This window comes from Schistocerca cancellata, chromosome 1, assembly GCF_023864275.1.
Source record: "Schistocerca cancellata isolate TAMUIC-IGC-003103 chromosome 1, iqSchCanc2.1, whole genome shotgun sequence".
NCBI classification, from domain to species: Eukaryota; Metazoa; Arthropoda; class Insecta; order Orthoptera; family Acrididae; genus Schistocerca; species Schistocerca cancellata.
Genome location: NC_064626.1, coordinates 549,643,579 through 549,663,358, shown reverse-complemented (window position 1 = coordinate 549,663,358; position 19,780 = coordinate 549,643,579). Strand labels below are relative to the sequence as shown.

Sequence of the window (19,780 nt, the reverse complement as noted above, 5' to 3'; positions counted from 1 at the left end):
GCAGAGCAGTATCCACCAAATACTCTTAAGATGTGTGTAAGGTCCTGTTAAAAGAAAGGTGACGTATTTCGATTAAGATAAAAGGGAAATCACAAGGCTAATAACGAAGTTTGTTACCACAGCTGATCTTTGTGTATAGACAGATTAAGCAGTTATCATGTAGTATATGCAAAACTGCCTCCTTTCGCCATTGATAGATCATGAAAGCAGAGGAAGATAACTGACTTACTCACAAGATATCTATTGGAATAAGCAGATTCATGAGATGTTAAAACTGTGGAAGGTTGCTATAATTACTAAGAATCTGAAAAGAGTCTTCATGGAATGTTACTAGTAATACCTCAAAGCTGAGATAGGGAAAAAGTAAGAAGGAGCAGTGTATAATAAAGAAGAGAAGAGAAACGCAAAGCAACACAAGGAAAGTGAATAAGAAATACGTTGCAGGAGTAAGGAAAGCAGAAACTTAAAAGAGTTATGAAAACAAAAGGAATATCTAGAAGAAAATAAAATGGAAGTATAAAGAAGGAGATATAGGTATTTACAGAACAACATCGAATAACCACAATTAGTATGCATGACATTGTGGAGACAGAATTGCCTGTAGCATCAAGAGTACTGGGCATCCTGGAGTATCATATTTTCTAGAGGGTTTTTAGATTTGATTAGATTAGTACTTGTTCCATAGATCATGAATATGACACTTCGTAATGATGTGAAACATGTCAGGTAAAGGGAAAAGTGTTAAAGCCACTACACAGGACAGAACATGTTAACAATGATGTTTGGCATTTGTCTGGACTGTGCAAATATTCCTAAATTTTGCAGTTATAATACATAAGTATAGTATATAAATATAGTATTTCATTATGTTCAGATCGAGATCTAACAATTGTCTGGGATAGTTTACTTGCAAATTCATATGCCATTAATTAACTGCGAATAATTTTTGTTCCCATCAGAAATGTAAGAGTAGGGTAACTTCAAGACACAATCAGACATCAAAGGAAGGCGGCATTTTGATGCAGATCAGAGCAGTGTACTACAAACTTAGCAAAACTAAGCATGTTATATAACAGCCTTTGTTAAGTGGGGCTTACAAAAACATTGAGAGGCAATGTGCAAGCAAATGTAAACTGAACTACTTTCTATATAGAGGAAGCGAGAAGTGACAGAGAGTGGGTTTGTTATGAGGCTATGGCCAGTATGTGTAGAAGTAAAGATATTCAGATTTTGAAAATGGGCATAATCTGAAGTCAGTATAGGTTGCAGCCAGCCATAATGAACTCTCTTTGAGATCTTAGTCCAATCCCATTGACACTGTCAGTCAGTTTGGGCTCTTTTATTGATTAAGCTAAGAATTTTTGCCCAGATTCATTGTTCATTGGCTAAGCTGCCTGCTGTATCATTAGAAAAATGGCACTGTGTCCTCGAACCCACAAAAACTCATTACTATTCTTTCTTGCTGATATTTATTGACTTCTTTCATAATGCCTGTAATTATGGGCATACATATTATTGTTCTATTTTGCTTTTTAGAGCATGTCAGTACACTTATAGGATCATCTAATATCAGCATACAGCTTTGTGTTTATAATCGACTATATTTTTTGCCAGAACAAGCAGTTGGACATTACCACATTTTCACCTCCATCCACGCGCAGGTCGCCGAAGCGGCGTCAAATCGAAAGACCTGCACCAGGCGAACGGTCTACCCGATGGGAGGCCCTAGCCACACGACATTTCCATTGTACCTAAAACGTCTGTTGTTGCATGTAACAAAATATTAGGTAACTTGGAAATTCTTCAATAAAAAGCTTCCATCTCAAATTCTTATAATTGTACACTCCTAAAAACTATATAACTTCATTTTCTTTATTGATTCTTTTCATCCACTATCGTTAAAGTAAAGGTTATCTCTTATGTTGCACAGAACTGAACGTATCATATGGAGCCAAGGCCACTTTATAATTGTGTTGGAGGAAACTGGTAAACAAGATATGTTGGTACTTACCTGTCAGGCCCAAAAGCACTTAGTGTAAAATACAATTACCTGAAACGAAAATTCTGTTATTAATTCCAAGGAAATAGCAAGAAAGGCACATTTAAAAAAGATCACTATGGCTGTCACGACTGTGAATTATTTGTTACTCCTCACTGACAACGAATTGTGCATACTTGAATCTCGAAATAAATACCTTTCAGTATACACAGGGTACTGTAACCACTGTCAAATTAGATCTCATGCAGAAGCAGGTGCAACATCAGTGCAATTTCTATTTTAGTTTGTCTGCTGTTTCATAAGGCATTTTTATGAGAAGTGCCATACATCAACTTATGAGTACTGTGTACAAACGCACTATGCCTTTTCATTCACCTTTTCCTTTATTAAAGACCTTTCACATCGATATCAACCCCATCATTGACAGAGCACTTTTGATGCAATCTACCTTTCTATTACGAGCCCATCACTAATCGAAATATTAATAGGGAATAACGTAAAAACAAAATTAATGCTCGTATTTCTAAAATAAAGAAATATAAATTAAAAGTAAACACTGTAGCCCCCTTAAGTTTTGACATCATAATAAAATGGTCATGAGAAAAGAATGTCAATCAGAAACTGCTGTCTTTTTACTGAGATGAATGATGCTGTGGAACACCTCTGTTCATAAATCAGTATTTCATTTTAGGAAATGGCTCAGACTAAAAAATATGCAGCTTGTTTCATTTCTCTAAGCTCATATTTGTAGCTTAATGGGTATGGAGCTTTGGACATTAGCTATGTGAGATCAGTTTCCATTTGCTTATTACTCTGTCAAATGCTTTTAAACAGTTTAACTTACAAATTATCATTTAATCTGTGAGTAAACGTTCTTGGTGAAACTTGACATATATATAATGGGGTCAAAGTAATGAAATATGTATTTTTTCGTTGTTGTCTAATTTCACTTTTGAGAGGTAAAACACAACCCAAAAGATAATTTGGTATATTACGCTCCTGGAAATGGAAAAAAGAACACATTGACATCGGTGTGTCAGACCAACCATACTTGCTCCGGACACTGCGAGAGGGCTGTACAAGCAATGATCACACGCACGGCACAGCGGACACACCAGGAACCGCGGTGGTGGCCGTCGAATGGCGCTAGCTGCGCAGCATTTGTGCACCGCCGCCGTCAGTGTCAGCCAGTTTGCCGTGGCATACGGAGCTCCATCGCAGTCTTTAACACTGGTAGCATGCCGCGACAGCGTGGACGTGAACCGTATGTGCAGTTGACGGACTTTGAGCGAGGGCGTATAGTGGGCATGCGGGAGGCCGGGTGGACGTACCGCCAAATTGCTCAACACGTGGGGCGTGAGGTCTCCACAGTACATCGATGTTGTCGCCAGTGGTCAGCGGAAGGTGCACGTGCCCGTCGACCTGGGACCGGACCGCAGCAACGCACGGATGCACGCCAAGACCGTAGGCTCCTACGCAGTGCCGTAGGGGGCCGCACCGCCACTTCCCAGCAAATTAGGGACACTGTTGCTCCTGGGGTATCGGCGAGGACCATTCGCAACCGTCTCCATGAAGCTGGGCTACGGTCCCGCACACCGTTAGGCCGTCTTCCGCTCACGCCCCAACATCGTGCAGCCCGCCTCCAGTGGTGTCGCGACAGGCGTGAATGGAGGGACGAATGGAGACGTGTCGTCTTCAGCGATGAGAGTCGCTTCTGCCTTGGTGCCAATGATGGTCGTATGCGTGTTTGGCGCCGTGCAGGTGAGCGCCACAATCAGGACTGCATACGACCGAGGCACACAGGGCCAACACCCGGCATCATGGTGTGGGGAGCGATCTCCTACACTGGCCGTACACCACTGGTGATCGTCGAGGGGACACTGAATAGTGCACGGTACATCCAAACCGTCATCGAACCCATCGTTCTACCATTCCTAGACCGGCAAGGGAACTTGCTGTTCCAACAGGACAATGCACGTCCGCATGTATCCCGTGCCACCCAACGTGCTCTAGAAGGTGTAAGTCAACTACCCTGGCCAGCAAGATCTCCGGATCTGTCCCCCATTGAGCATGTTTGGGACTGGATGAAGCGTCGTCTCACGCGGTCTGCACGTCCAGCACGAACGCTGGTCCAACTGAGGCGCCAGGTGGAAATGGCATGGCAAGCCGTTCCACAGGACTACATCCAGCATCTCTACGATCGTCTCCATGGGAGAATAGCAGCCTGCATTGCTGCGAAAGGTGGATATACACTGTACTAGTGCCGACATTGTGCATGCTCTGTTGCCTGTGCCTATGTGCCTGTGGTTCTGTCAGTGTGATCATGTGATGTATCTGACCCCAGGAATGTGTCAATAAAGTTTCCCCTTCCTGGGACAATGAATTCACGGTGTTCTTATTTCAATTTCCAGGAGTGTATATTGCCGATACGCCATCCACATATTCCAGGAACTTTGGGTACACAGATGATTGGGTCTTGGCAACTCAACACAAGAACTTTGAGATCATGGAAACATCCCTGACATCTGACTTGGAGATATTAAGTACATACTTTCGTAAATGGAGATTACAGCCAAATCCTACAAAAACCGAAACTACATGTTTCCAGCTCAATAATAAATTAGCAAGCAAACAACTTGACGATCGTCTCGGGGGAAGTCCGATCTAATGAGCATCCAAAGTACCTTGCAGTCACTTTAGACAGAGTGCTCACTTATAAACGACCTCTGGAAAATACTGCAATCAAACTAAAGACGAGGAATAATATTCTCCAGAAGCTGTGTGGCACTACTTGGGGCTCCTTGGCTGACATACTACACATGTCGGCACTCAGACAGGTCTACTTGGTGACGAGTACTGCGCTCCAGTCTAGATGAACAGTGTTCACATAAAAAAATCGATGTGCAGCTGAATAGCATGACGCGAATTGTCAGCGAAACTATGATATCAACCCCAACAAACTGGCTACCAATTCTGAGCCACATACCGCCTGCAGACCTACGCTGGAAGAATGCTCTTCTCTGCAAATATAGGAAGATAACTTACAACACCAAGCTCCCTATACACTGTGACATGCCTGACCTGGAAAGAAACAGACTTCGGGCTAGACAACCAACAATGATAACAGCCAAGGAACTGCAGAGCATAAACTTTAATGCAATAAAGACCTGGAGGCAACAATCGCGAGAGGTGTGCCTTTAGCATTGTCAAGCCCTCCGCTGAATCACTGAGACCATCCAGATATGAATTACTGTGTAACATATGGTTATCCCTTAACAGAATACACACAAATCACGGAAGATCTCAGATACTCTTTACAAATGGGGAAAACCACCATCTGCCAACTGTGCCTGCAGAGCCAACAGACAGACCATCTGCCACATTGTCCAAGAGTGCGACAGAAGAGCATACAGTGGCAAGTTCAGTGATTTTCTGATGGCAACAGATGCCGCAAAAGACTTTATATGTAATCTTAATGTTTGTATTTAATTGCATTGACCATATATAATCTTGATGTTTGTATTTAATTGTGTTGCCCATTATCTGTATGTTTTATACTTTATGTATATACTTGTTTAAACATTTGTAAGAAGCATAAAATGATGCGCACTGCCATACGGTAAATAAATAAATGTACAAGTTATTGGAGACAAAGACTGTGGTATTGGCAAACGACCAGAGGATATCAGTGAAGCACAGCAGAAATAGAATAATATCATTAGGAGAGAAAGGAAATCCATCATGAGCTAAAAAAAAAGTCAGCAAAGGCTTATGAGGAGGCCATAGAGCTTGTACAGTCCACAAGATGGCATTTTTGCAAGCAAGAAAATCAGTTCCAAAAGAAGGTGGGCTGTATATTAGCTCAGATAGTACAAACAATGTAGAAATGCTGCATCTAGAAGGAGAACCCGAAGAACGGCAGAAAACTGTCGCAAGTGTTAGGGAGGAGGTCCAAATCCATGTACAGATCTGTCACAGACACTATAAAAACGAGGGGCAAGGCTTTATTAGATACCTTAGCAGACTGAATCAGTGGTGTGGTCACGTGGAGCAAGAAATGCACATTGTAATTTATATTGGGACTTTCGGGAATATATCTCTGAAATCGGAGTTATGGCAGAGCAGTATCCACCAAATACTCTTAAGATGTGTGTAAGGTCCTGTTAAAAGAAAGGTGACGTATTTCGATTAAGATAAAAGGGAAATCACAAGGCTAATAACGAAGTTTGTTACCACAGCTGATCTTTGTGTATAGACAGATTAAGCAGTTATCATGTAGTATATGCAAAACTGCCTCCTTTCGCCATTGATAGATCATGAAAGCAGAGGAAGATAACTGACTTACTCACAAGATATCTATTGGAATAAGCAGATTCATGAGATGTTAAAACTGTGGAAGGTTGCTATAATTACCAAGAATCTGAAAAGAGTCTTCATGGAATGTTACTAGTAATACCTCAAAGCTGAGATAGGGAAAAAGTAAGAAGGAGCAGTGTATAATAAAGAAGAGAAGAGAAACGCAAAGCAACACAAGGAAAGTGAATAAGAAATACGTTGCAGGAGTAAGGAAAGCAGAAACTTAAAAGAGTTATGAAAACAAAAGGAATATCTAGAAGAAAATAAAATGGAAGTATAAAGAAGGAGATATAGGTATTTACAGAACAACATCGAATAACCACAATTAGTATGCATGACATTGTGGAGACAGAATTGCCTGTAGCATCAAGAGTACTGGGCATCCTGGAGTATCATATTTTCTAGAGGGTTTTTAGATTTGATTAGATTAGTACTTGTTCCATAGATCATGAATATGACACTTCGTAATGATGTGAAACATGTCAGGTAAAGGGAAAAGTGTTAAAGCCACTACACAGGACAGAACATGTTAACAATGATGTTTGGCATTTGTCTGGACTGTGCAAATATTCCTAAATTTTGCAGTTATAATACATAAGTATAGTATATAAATATAGTATTTCATTATGTTCAGATCGAGATCTAACAATTGTCTGGGATAGTTTACTTGCAAATTCATATGCCATTAATTAACTGCGAATAATTTTTGTTCCCATCAGAAATGTAAGAGTAGGGTAACTTCAAGACACAATCAGACATCAAAGGAAGGCGGCATTTTGATGCAGATCAGAGCAGTGTACTACAAACTTAGCAAAACTAAGCATGTTATATAACAGCCTTTGTTAAGTGGGGCTTACAAAAACATTGAGAGGCAATGTGCAAGCAAATGTAAACTGAACTACTTTCTATATAGAGGAAGCGAGAAGTGACAGAGAGTGGGTTTGTTATGAGGCTATGGCCAGTATGTGTAGAAGTAAAGATATTCAGATTTTGAAAATGGGCATAATCTGAAGTCAGTATAGGTTGCAGCCAGCCATAATGAACTCTCTTTGAGATCTTAGTCCAATCCCATTGACACTGTCAGTCAGTTTGGGCTCTTTTATTGATTAAGCTAAGAATTTTTGCCCAGATTCATTGTTCATTGGCTAAGCTGCCTGCTGTATCATTAGAAAAATGGCACTGTGTCCTCGAACCCACAAAAACTCATTACTATTCTTTCTTGCTGATATTTATTGACTTCTTTCATAATGCCTGTAATTATGGGCATACATATTATTGTTCTATTTTGCTTTTTAGAGCATGTCAGTACACTTATAGGATCATCTAATATCAGCATACAGCTTTGTGTTTATAATCGACTATATTTTTTGCCAGAACAAGCAGTTGGACATTACCACATTTTCACCTCCATCCACGCGCAGGTCGCCGAAGCGGCGTCAAATCGAAAGACCTGCACCAGGCGAACGGTCTACCCGATGGGAGGCCCTAGCCACACGACATTTCCATTGTACCTAAAACGTCTGTTGTTGCATGTAACAAAATATTAGGTAACTTGGAAATTCTTCAATAAAAAGCTTCCATCTCAAATTCTTATAATTGTACACTCCTAAAAACTATATAACTTCATTTTCTTTATTGATTCTTTTCATCCACTATCGTTAAAGTAAAGGTTATCTCTTATGTTGCACAGAACTGAACGTATCATATGGAGCCAAGGCCACTTTATAATTGTGTTGGAGGAAACTGGTAAACAAGATATGTTGGTACTTACCTGTCAGGCCCAAAAGCACTTAGTGTAAAATACAATTACCTGAAACGAAAATTCTGTTATTAATTCCAAGGAAATAGCAAGAAAGGCACATTTAAAAAAGATCACTATGGCTGTCACGACTGTGAATTATTTGTTACTCCTCACTGACAACGAATTGTGCATACTTGAATCTCGAAATAAATACCTTTCAGTATACACAGGGTACTGTAACCACTGTCAAATTAGATCTCATGCAGAAGCAGGTGCAACATCAGTGCAATTTCTATTTTAGTTTGTCTGCTGTTTCATAAGGCATTTTTATGAGAAGTGCCATACATCAACTTATGAGTACTGTGTACAAACGCACTATGCCTTTTCATTCACCTTTTCCTTTATTAAAGACCTTTCACATCGATATCAACCCCATCATTGACAGAGCACTTTTGATGCAATCTACCTTTCTATTACGAGCCCATCACTAATCGAAATATTAATAGGGAATAACGTAAAAACAAAATTAATGCTCGTATTTCTAAAATAAAGAAATATAAATTAAAAGTAAACACTGTAGCCCCCTTAAGTTTTGACATCATAATAAAATGGTCATGAGAAAAGAATGTCAATCAGAAACTGCTGTCTTTTTACTGAGATGAATGATGCTGTGGAACACCTCTGTTCATAAATCAGTATTTCATTTTAGGAAATGGCTCAGACTAAAAAATATGCAGCTTGTTTCATTTCTCTAAGCTCATATTTGTAGCTTAATGGGTATGGAGCTTTGGACATTAGCTATGTGAGATCAGTTTCCATTTGCTTATTACTCTGTCAAATGCTTTTAAACAGTTTAACTTACAAATTATCATTTAATCTGTGAGTAAACGTTCTTGGTGAAACTTGACATATATATAATGGGGTCAAAGTAATGAAATATGTATTTTTTCGTTGTTGTCTAATTTCACTTTTGAGAGGTAAAACACAACCCAAAAGATAATTTGGTATATTACGCTCCTGGAAATGGAAAAAAGAACACATTGACATCGGTGTGTCAGACCAACCATACTTGCTCCGGACACTGCGAGAGGGCTGTACAAGCAATGATCACACGCACGGCACAGCGGACACACCAGGAACCGCGGTGGTGGCCGTCGAATGGCGCTAGCTGCGCAGCATTTGTGCACCGCCGCCGTCAGTGTCAGCCAGTTTGCCGTGGCATACGTAACTCCATTTCAGTCTTTAACACTGGTAGCATGCCGCGACAGCGTGGACGTGAACCGTATGTGCAGTTGACGGACTTTGAGCGAGGGCGTATAGTGGGCATGCGGGAGGCCGGGTGGACGTACCGCCAAATTGCTCAACACGTGGGGCGTGAGGTCTCCACAGTACATCGATGTTGTCGCCAGTGGTCAGCGGAAGGTGCACGTGCCCGTCGACCTGGGACCGGACCGCAGCAACGCACGGATGCACGCCAAGACCGTAGGCTCCTACGCAGTGCCGTAGGGGGCCGCACCGCCACTTCCCAGCAAATTAGGGACACTGTTGCTCCTGGGGTATCGGCGAGGACCATTCGCAACCGTCTCCATGAAGCTGGGCTACGGTCCCGCACACCGTTAGGCCGTCTTCCGCTCACGCCCCAACATCGTGCAGCCTGCCTCCAGTGGTGTCGCGACAGGCGTGAATGGAGGGACGAATGGAGACGTGTCGTCTTCAGCGATGAGAGTCGCTTCTGCCTTGGTGCCAATGATGGTCGTATGCGTGTTTAGCGCCGTGCAGGTGAGCGCCACAATCAGGACTGCATACGACTGAGGCACACAGGGCCAACACCCGGCATCATGGTGTGGGGAGCGATCTCCTACACTGGCCGTACACCACTGGTGATCGTCGAGGGGACACTGAATAGTGCACGGTACATCCAAACCGTCATCGAACCCATCGTTCTACCATTCCTAGACCGGCAAGGGAACTTGCTGTTCCAACAGGACAATGCACGTCCGCATGTATCCCGTGCCACCCAACGTGCTCTAGAAGGTGTAAGTCAACTACCCTGGCCAGCAAGATCTCCGGATCTGTCCCCCATTGAGCATGTTTGGGACTGGATGAAGCGTCGTCTCACGCGGTCTGCACGTCCAGCACGAACGCTGGTCCAATTGAGGCGCCAGGTGGAAATGGCATGGCAAGCCGTTCCACAGGACTACATCCAGCATCTCTACGATCGCCTCCATGGGAGAATAGCAGCCTGCATTGCTGCAAAAGGTGGATATACACTGTACTAGTGCCGACATTGTGCATGCTCTGTTGCCTGTGTCTATGTGCCTGTGGTTCTGTCAGTGTGATCATGTGATGTATCTGACCCCAGGAATGTGTCAATAAAGTTTCCCCTTCCTGGGACAATGAATTCACGGTGTCCTTATTTCAATTTCCAGGAGTGTATATTTAGAAGGAACATCTGTGAAACCGGCACACATAAAAATGTTTCATGTAACCTAAAGTGCTCTCCGCCACACACCGTTGGGTGGCTTGCGGAGTATAAATGTAGATGTAAATGTATTTAATGTTCTAGAAAACTGTGTAATCAATTTTTGTAGTAAGTTCAAATTTTACAAAATACCATTGCATCATCAATAAATTTTGAGAAAAGAAAATTTTTGTACAGCTTAAATTATAGAAGCTTTCACACCATGTACATCCGTGTCTAATAAAGCTGATTTCTGAAATACCATTGTTGAAAAATAAGCTGTACACAGTTGGAGTATTTTCAACACACTGAGTTAAAAGATTGAAACATTCATTATCATTATGATTATTTATTTTACTTATTTTTCTTTTATTTTTCAAACTGTTACTTTGCACTAACGTTTTTATTTTGTTTTATAATTTACTGTTTCATCAATGTGTATCTTTTAGTTGAAAATAATGAGTAACTCTTTATCATGAAAAAAAATCAATGCAATAGGTAAAGAAATGCTTAAGACATAACGTTTTTAACATTATGCATATAGAATGAGGGAAATTTCTTCAGATGATACTCATGGCAAACAACACAATATTAAATAGAATTTAGTAGGATTGTCAAACCGCAGCAGGTGAGCCTCTAAATATCCTTATTTTTACAATTCAGTATACTGCAGAACCTGAGTGAAGAGAACTGATGATTTACTAGTTATTGCAGCTTGGTTATATTATTTATCAAGTGGAGATTGTCATCATAATCATCCAGCAGAACAAGACCAGAAAATCTTCTCAAAAAGACCTACCAACCTTGAAGGACTTATACAGCCAACGAATGTACCTTTGCCAGTGAGTCCTTTGGGGTCACCATGTGACCAAATTCCTTGTCCTCAGATATGATACTCAAAATGGTTCTTTCACACAGACCACCACATCCATCTAACAATAATATAGCTTTTTCTACCGGACTGTGAAAGAAAAATTCTTTCAAATACCTTTTAACCTGATCAGATGTTCGTTTGGAGGACTTGTATGCTATGACAAAAAAACATCTGGGACTTCAAAGACGCTCCATTAATAATTTTTTAAACCATGAAGTGGTGAGGAGGGGGTGTGTGTGCTCAGTGTGGAAGAACCATTTTGAGATTTTGAGCGTCATACCTGGGGCCAAGGAACTTATTCATGTGGTGATTGATCCCAAAAGGCTCGATAGCACAGGCACAACCAAAGGGTCATATATGTCCTTCGAAGTTGGAAGAACTTTGTGAAAAGATTTTCTGCTCTAGTTCTGATGAATGACTGAGATATCAATATCCACTTGATAAACAATATAATCAAGCTGCAGTCACTAGTACATAATTATTTCTCTTCATCAAGGTTTTGCATTGTACTGAAATATGCCTTGTAGAAATCAGAATATTCAGAGGATCACCCACTGCAATTTAAGATTCCTGTTGAATTCTGTTTTACACTGTATTCTCTGTCGCGTCTATTATGTGAAGAAATTTCGTTTAGTTTATCTGCATGGCATAAAAAGCATCATGTTTTAAGTATTTCTTTACATATTGCATTGTTATATTGATTTTGTATCACAATAATAAGTGACTCATTATTTTAACAAACAAAAGAAACATATATGAAATGGTAAACTGAAGAAAATAAAAACGTTAATATATAATATAAAAATAACAATTTAAAACACAAAACAAAAATAAGTAAAATAAATAATTGGAATAATAATGAATATTTAGATATTTCAGTTGGGTGTGTGGAAAATACTCTGATAGTGCATTGTGTGCAGATTATTTTCCGAAAATCATATTTCAGAAATGAGCTTTAATACATATGGATGAATGTGGTGTGAAAGCTTCTTTAATTTATCTTATAACAAATATTTTTATTTTTCAAAATTAATGAATGATGTATTCTGCAAAATTTCAAATTATTACAAAAGTTGATTATACTGTTATCAAGAACGTTAATTACATTTCAATTTTCACATGAAATACATTTTTTATATATCATGATTTTGAAGATATTTCCTCCAAACCTAATACTTCAAATTTTCTTTCAGGGTATGTTTTAGCCCTTAAAAGTGAAACTGGGTAAAAACGAAATAAAGCGATTGCATTATTTTGATCCTTCTACATGCCCATCAAGTTTCATCAAGATCGTTTAGTTATGTTCCCTTGTTAGTCCCGCTCCAGTCAACTGGTACAACTAGGTAAACTCCTGTCAAATACCGTGTTTGCTTCAGCACCCTCTTGTCAACCTTTAAGATCCTGCAATATCGTAGTGAAGTAGTAGCAATAAATCCATTGTTGAACATGATCGTGAGCTGTGTACGCGGCTGCTGCGTGAACCAAGTCCATTGCTGTTACATAATTAATGTTAGCGATAGACACGTCTTTTCGGTAGAAGTAATTTCTTTATGATGCTACTCGTGCGAAATAACATTGTAGAAATAGCGCTCTGACATGGGCGTGCATTTACAGTCGCTAGCCGGGGTAAAATCTTTTATTGTTGGCAGAAGATAGGAATAGAGGAGGAGGAGAAACCACGTTCCTCTCCTGGTTAATTCTCAAACCATATTTTAATATTTAATGAATTATTGTGAAATAACTATCTGAAATAGGTCCGCCAAGTACCACAAAAATTACGCCCTCTCCCCTGTGCGTCTGCACACCTATTAGCCACCACGCCTCTATAGCTTACAATTTTCCTGCTGTTATTGAATACAACTGACAACTTCATAATTATTTGAAATCGATATACTATAATGCTGTCATTTGGTCCAAAAAAAGTAGGAAACCAAATTCCCTGCAGCCAGTGATTTCTTTCTATACGTACCATGTCGTGTGTTATCTTTGAGCACGCCGGTGCTTGGAGCTGCCAGCTGCGTGGCTTGAATCTGTGTTCGTGTTGACTAACTTGCCGCATGGTGTTTTCGTGTCAGTTGACGTAATTTTTGTGATTGTTGACGGATCTGTCTAGGTTATTTATTTCACAGTAATTTCTTAAATACGAATAATGGTGTTAGATTTAGATCTCTTCAGGCCTGAAAAAGGCGGTGATATCGAGAAAATAAAAAAAAATCAAGCGAACAGATTTAAAGACGTCGGGCTTGTTGATGAAGTTGTAAAGAAAGATACAGAATGGAGACAGTGTAAGTGCGATATGTTTAATACTGTAGAACATTAAGAAATATATTGCTTGTGCACTCACCGTAACTGTCGTTGAAATCAATGTGGTTGCGGTAACTGTATGACCATGTGTTAAATAGCCAAAAACGGCCGTGTATCAATAATGTTCCCTAACATACGGGTCTCGCTTCTTGGCGAGAAACATTGCCCCAATACATACTCGTGTTTAGTTGGTGGTAAAGAGCAGTCATTTTGTGTAGCATTAAAACTGCAAAGTACTCCCCATTTCCGTGTCCTTAAGAGTGCCAAATTTTGTTAATAAACATTTTCCCCATTTTTTTCAGTGCGTCATCAGTTGGATAACCTGAATAAACTGAAAAATCTGTGCAACAAAGTAATAGGCGAGAAAATGAAGGTAAATAATACAGAGAAAATTTGTTAAATGTAACTACAAGTATACTGTCTCCATGTTGGCCTTATACATTCGTCACCACTGTTTTTGATTTAGACCACTGGAAACAATGGAGCGTTTTGTTTACTGTGTGAGTTGTCAGAAACATAATTATTTCAGCTGGAAAGAGACAAGAAGTTTTGCAACATGCATTAGTCTATCTATGCAGAAAGATAAAAAAACAAGTTAGGCTGATGAAGATAGAAACCTTTATTTATAGAGAGGTTGAGAGACAGATGAATTTCAGCGATATTTATCATGACAGCCCCTACAGTCATTTTTCTTCTGTAAGCTGTGCCAAGTGTTAGACATGCTGTTTCAATTACACCCGAGTATTCTGTTGTGAGTGCATAGTGTTTATATAGGTTGAGTGTGGTTCCTACAGTAAAAGTATGGAACTTATTCATCCAAGGAGCATTTCATGATCTGGATTTTAAAGATTAGTAAAAGGAAAAACAAAAGTCACAAGGAGGTTACGGGTGGTCTGCCATGGCCTTCTTGAACAACTTATCCCAACATTTGTCTGAAATAAGTCGGGAAAACCTGCATCAGGAGGCCTCTTTGGAATATGAGAATTTATCCTGTAAATGGAACCAATGTCTTAACAGTTCCACTCACTTGTTCAATTTATAATAAGTGTACAGTGCTCTTATATTTTTCTTTAATTGAATTTTTCCTGCTTGGTTGTTTTGCAGGTGGTTTGGACATTTTGCAAAGTCATTATTAGGTGATTTGAATGTTTTACATAGCACCTTTCACTACAAATTGAGACTAGGTGGGGTACTGGACACCCCCTCCTAACAAATAAGAAAAATAAAATAAAATCTATTGCAGTCATGGTTGTGGTGAAAGGCTGTTCTATAGCAAAGCCCAGTGTCCAGGTTAAGTTGAAAGATGACAATCTTGTTGCGAGTTGGCCAAGCCAACAAATATGGATGCCAGATAATGGTTGTGGCAATAGATTAACCCATAGTGTAGCCTAATTTTTTTGTTTGTATTGTATTTAAATGTACTTTTCATCATAAAAACCAAAACTACAAGGTAAAATCTAACAGTGGAAGCTCTGCAGTGGAGTAACAATAATATGGAAAGAATAGACTGCTATTCACCACATAGAGGAGGCATTAAGTTGTAAACAGGTACAATGTAAAGAAAAATCAGAAATATTTAAGCTTTTGGACGATGTCCTTTCTTAGAAGTAGAACTGTCAGACAGCCCACAAACACACGTATACCTCCTCCAAGTTCTCAGGCCTGACTGCCAATTGTTTGGAGTCTGGCTGTAGTGCATGGAGACAGTAGCCATGTGTGAGTGAGTTGTTGTCATGTGAATATGTGATAGTTCTACTTCTGAGGAAGGACTTACTCTTTCAATGTGTCTGTGTGGCATTCACCTCCTCCTGTATGTGGTATGTAGCAGTCTATCCCTTCCATATTGTGAAAACTTCAAGGTCAATTCAGGAAACATATTTTGATGCACATTATGTGTGTATAGTGTACATGAACTGCAAAAAAATGCAAGAGGGTCTACTACATAACTGGGGTGAGCAGGTACTCCCTATCAGCGACCTCAGTAGTCATTGGACATCGTGAGAGAGCAGAATGGGGTGCTCCTTGGAACTCGCGGACTTCAAACATGGTCAAGTGATTGGGTGTCTTATTAGTGTATGCGAGATTTCCACACTCCTAAACATCCCTAGGTTCCCTGTTTCTGATGTGATAGTGAAGTGGAAATGTGGAGGGACACGTTCAGCACAAAAGCGTACAGGCTGGCCTCCTCTGTTGACTGACAGAGACCACCGACAGCTGAAGAGGGTCATAATGTGTAATAGGCACACGTCTATCCAGACTATCGCACAAGAATCCCAAACTGCATCAGGATCCACTGCAAGTACTATGACAGTTAGGTGGGAGATGAGAAAACTTGGATTTAATGGTTGAGCTGCTGCTCATAAGCCACACATCACGCCAGAAAATGCCAAATGACGCTTCGCTTGGTGTAAGGAGCATAATCATTGGACGATTGAATAGTGAAAAAACGTTGTGTGGAACGACGAATCACGGTACACAATGAGGCGATCTGATGGCAGGGTGTGTGTATGGCAGATGTCCAGTGAAAGTCATCTGCCAGCATGTGTAGTGCCAACAGTAAAATTTGGTGTTATGGTGTGGTCTTGTTTTTTGTGGAGGTGGCTTGCACCCTTTTTTGCATCACAGCACAGGCCTACATTGATGTTTTAAGCACCTGCTTGCTTCCCACTGTTGAAGAGCAATTCGGGGATGGTGATTGCATCTTTCAGAATGATCGAGCACCTGTTCACAATGCACGGCCTGTGGCGGAGTGGTTACTCGACAGTAACATCCCTGGAATGGACTGTCCTGCACAGAGTCCTGACCTGAATCCTATAGAACACCTTTGTGGTGTTTTGGAACGCCGACTTCATGGCAGGCCTCACTGACTGACATCGATATGTCTCCTCAGTACAGCACTCTGTGAAGAATGGGCTGCCATCCCCATGAAACCTTCCAGCACCTGATTGAACGTATACATGCAAGTGTGGAAACTGTCATCGGATAAGAGTGGGCCAACACCATATTGAATTCCAGCATTACCTATTGAGGGCGCCATAGACTTGTAAGTCATTTTCAGGGTCCAGGTGTCTGGATACTTTTGACCACATGGTGTATGTTGTGGTATTTATCACAGAATTACAAAACACTGAGCTTTAAAAGATATGAACTTTTAAAAACAGAAATAGTATTTCGGAACATCAGTTTCTCATTTTTAAACTTCAATATCTTGTTATACTTTCTGACATTACTGTGGTGCTGTTCATCATCCTCAGTGGATTTCACATGCAACGATTCAGCCGACTCTGTCCTGAATGACATTTTCACTCTGCATTGGGGTTATTTATTTATTGTTCCGTGGGACCAAATTAAGGAGAAGTCTCCATGGTCATGGAACGAGTCAATACATGAAATTATAACTCGATATTAGAAACAGATAAAATGAAATATAAAAAAACATATTCAGTTGACAAGTCGTAAGTTTAAATGAAGAAAATCAACAATGTAACACTGGAATTTGCTTAACTTTTTAGCTCTTCCAGGAGCTCCTCAACAGAATAGAAGGAGTGAGCCATGAGGAAACTCTTCAGTTTAGACTTAAAAGAGTTTGGGCTACTGCTAAGATTTTTGAGTTCTTGTGGTAGCTTATTGAAAATGGATGCAGCAGAATACTGCACTCCTTTCTGCACAAGAGTCAAGGAAGTGCATTCTACATTCAGATTTGATTTCTGCCTAGTATTAACTGGGTGAAAGCTGCTAATTCTTGGGAATAAGCTAATATTGCTAACAACAAACGACATTAAAGAAAATATATACTGTGAGGGCAATGTCAGAATTCCCAGATTTTTGAATAGGGGTTGACAAGACGTTCTCGAACTTACACCACATATAGCTCGAACAGCCCGTTTTTGAGCCAAAAATACCCTTTTTGAATCAGAAGAATTACCCCAAAAAATAATACCATACGACATAAGCGTATGAAAATATGCGAAGTAGACTACTTTTCGTGTTGAAGTGTCACTTATTTCAGATACTGTTCTAATGGTAAATAAAGCAGCATTTAGCTTCTGAACAAGATCCTGGACATGGACTTTCCACAACAGCTTACTATCTATCCGAACGCCTAGGAACTTGAACTGTTCCGTCTCGCTTATAATATATGTCCGCCACTCGTGGTCTCGCGGTAGCGTTCTCGCTTCCCGAGCACGGGGTCCCGGGTTCGATTCCCGGCGGGGTCAGGGATTTTCACCTGCCTCGAGATGACTGGGTGTTTGTGTTGTCCTCATCATTTCATCATCATCCAGGAAAGTGGCGAAATTGGACTGAGCAAAGATTGGATACTTGTACGGGCGCTGATAACCACGCAGTTGAGCGCCCCACAAACCAAACATCATCATCATCATCGCTTATAATATGCCTATTCTGTCTGATCAAAATATCGGTTCTTGTTGAATTGTGAGTTAGAAACTGTAAAAACTGAGTCTTACTGTGATTTAGCATCAAATTATTTTCCACAAGCCACGAACTTATTTCATGAACTACATCATTTGTTACTGTTTCAATATTACACACAAGATCCTTCACTATAAAGCTGGTGTCATCAGCAAACAGAAATATTTTTGAATCACCTGTAATACTAGAAGGCATATCATTTACATAAATAAGAAACAGCAATGGCCCCAGCACCGATCCTTGGGGAACGCCCCACTTAACAGTGCCCCATTGGATTTGAACATCACTATCACTCACAATATTGCGGAGAATTACCCTCTGCTTTCTGTTCTTAAAGTAAGAGGCGAACCAATTGTAAGCTACTCCCCTTACTCCATAATGGTCCAACTTCTGCAGTAATATTTTGTGGTCAACACAGTCAAAAGCCTTCGTTAAATCAAAGAAAACACCCATCGTTCGCAAGCTTTTATTTAATCCGTCCAAATCCTCACAGAGAAAAGAGAATATAGCATTTTCAGTTGTTAAGCCATTTCTAAAACCAAACTGAACATTTGACAGCAAATTATGTGAATTTAAATGCTCCAGTAACCTTGTATATACAACCTTCTCGATAACTTTAGCAAACACCGATGGCATAGAAATAGGTCTAAAATTGTCAACATTATCAATGTCTCCCTTTTTATAAAGTGGCTTCACTACCGAGTACTTTAATCGGTCAGGAAACCGACCACTCCTAAAGGAAAAGTTACAGATATGGCTGAGAACTGGGCTAACATACATAGAACAATACTTCAGTATTCTGCTAAATACCCCGTCATATCCATGAGAGTTCTTGGTCTTTAGTGATTTAATTATTAACTCAATCTCCCTCTTGTCAGTATCATGGAGGAGCATTTCAGGTAACAGTCTCGGAATACTTTTTTCTAAGAGCGCTATATGATTCCCTGTTGGGACTAGGTTTCTATTTAGTTCACCTGCTATATTCATAAAGTGATTATTAAATACTGTACATATATGCGACTTATCAGTAACATGGACATTCCCACTACGCACTGATTCTATATCCTCGACCTGTCTCTGCAGACCAGCAACTTCCTTTACGACTGACCATATGGTTTTAATTTTATCTGCATACCACATACTTTTTGCCTTCCTAATAACATTTTTAAGCACCTTACAATACTGTTTGTAATGGGCTGCTGCATTTAGATTTTGACTGTTTCTGACGTTTTGATATAATTGCCATTTTGTTGTACAAGATATTCTTATCCCTCTAGTCAGCCACCCAGGCTGCCTGTTTGTGCTAGTACCCTGTTTTAAACGTTCTAATGGAAAGCAACTTTCAAAGAGCATGAGAAAAGTCTTGAGAAAATCATTATATTTATCGTCTACTGTATCAGTGCTATAAACATCTTGCCACTCTTGTTCCTTTATAAGGTTTACAAAGGTCTCTACAGCAACTGGATCAGCTTTCCTGAACAGCTGATGACTATATTTAACACGTGTTGCAGCACAAAAATCTTTTAAAGTTAAAATTTGTGCATCATGATCTGAAAGGCCATTCACCTTTTTGCTAACAGAATGCCCTTATAGTAATGAGGAATGAATAAAAAT

General features: G+C 40.0%; 1 protein-coding gene across 2 annotated transcripts in view; it reads left to right on the top strand.

Moving 5' to 3' along the window:
- Positions 1-13,438: 13,438 nt before the first annotated feature.
- LOC126180216 (serine--tRNA ligase, cytoplasmic) overlaps positions 13,439-19,780 on the top strand; it is a 69,988-nt gene continuing 63,646 nt past the window's right edge. Inside the window, exons 1-2 of one of the 2 annotated variants that reach the window (XM_049924675.1) lie at positions 13,439-13,716; positions 14,038-14,108. In XM_049924675.1, coding sequence (XP_049780632.1) covers positions 13,581-13,716; positions 14,038-14,108 — 207 coding nt within the window. In that variant the 5' untranslated portion in view covers positions 13,439-13,580. The remainder of the gene's footprint in view (positions 13,717-14,037; positions 14,109-19,780) is intronic. The other variant, XM_049924676.1, reaches the window with a different exon arrangement.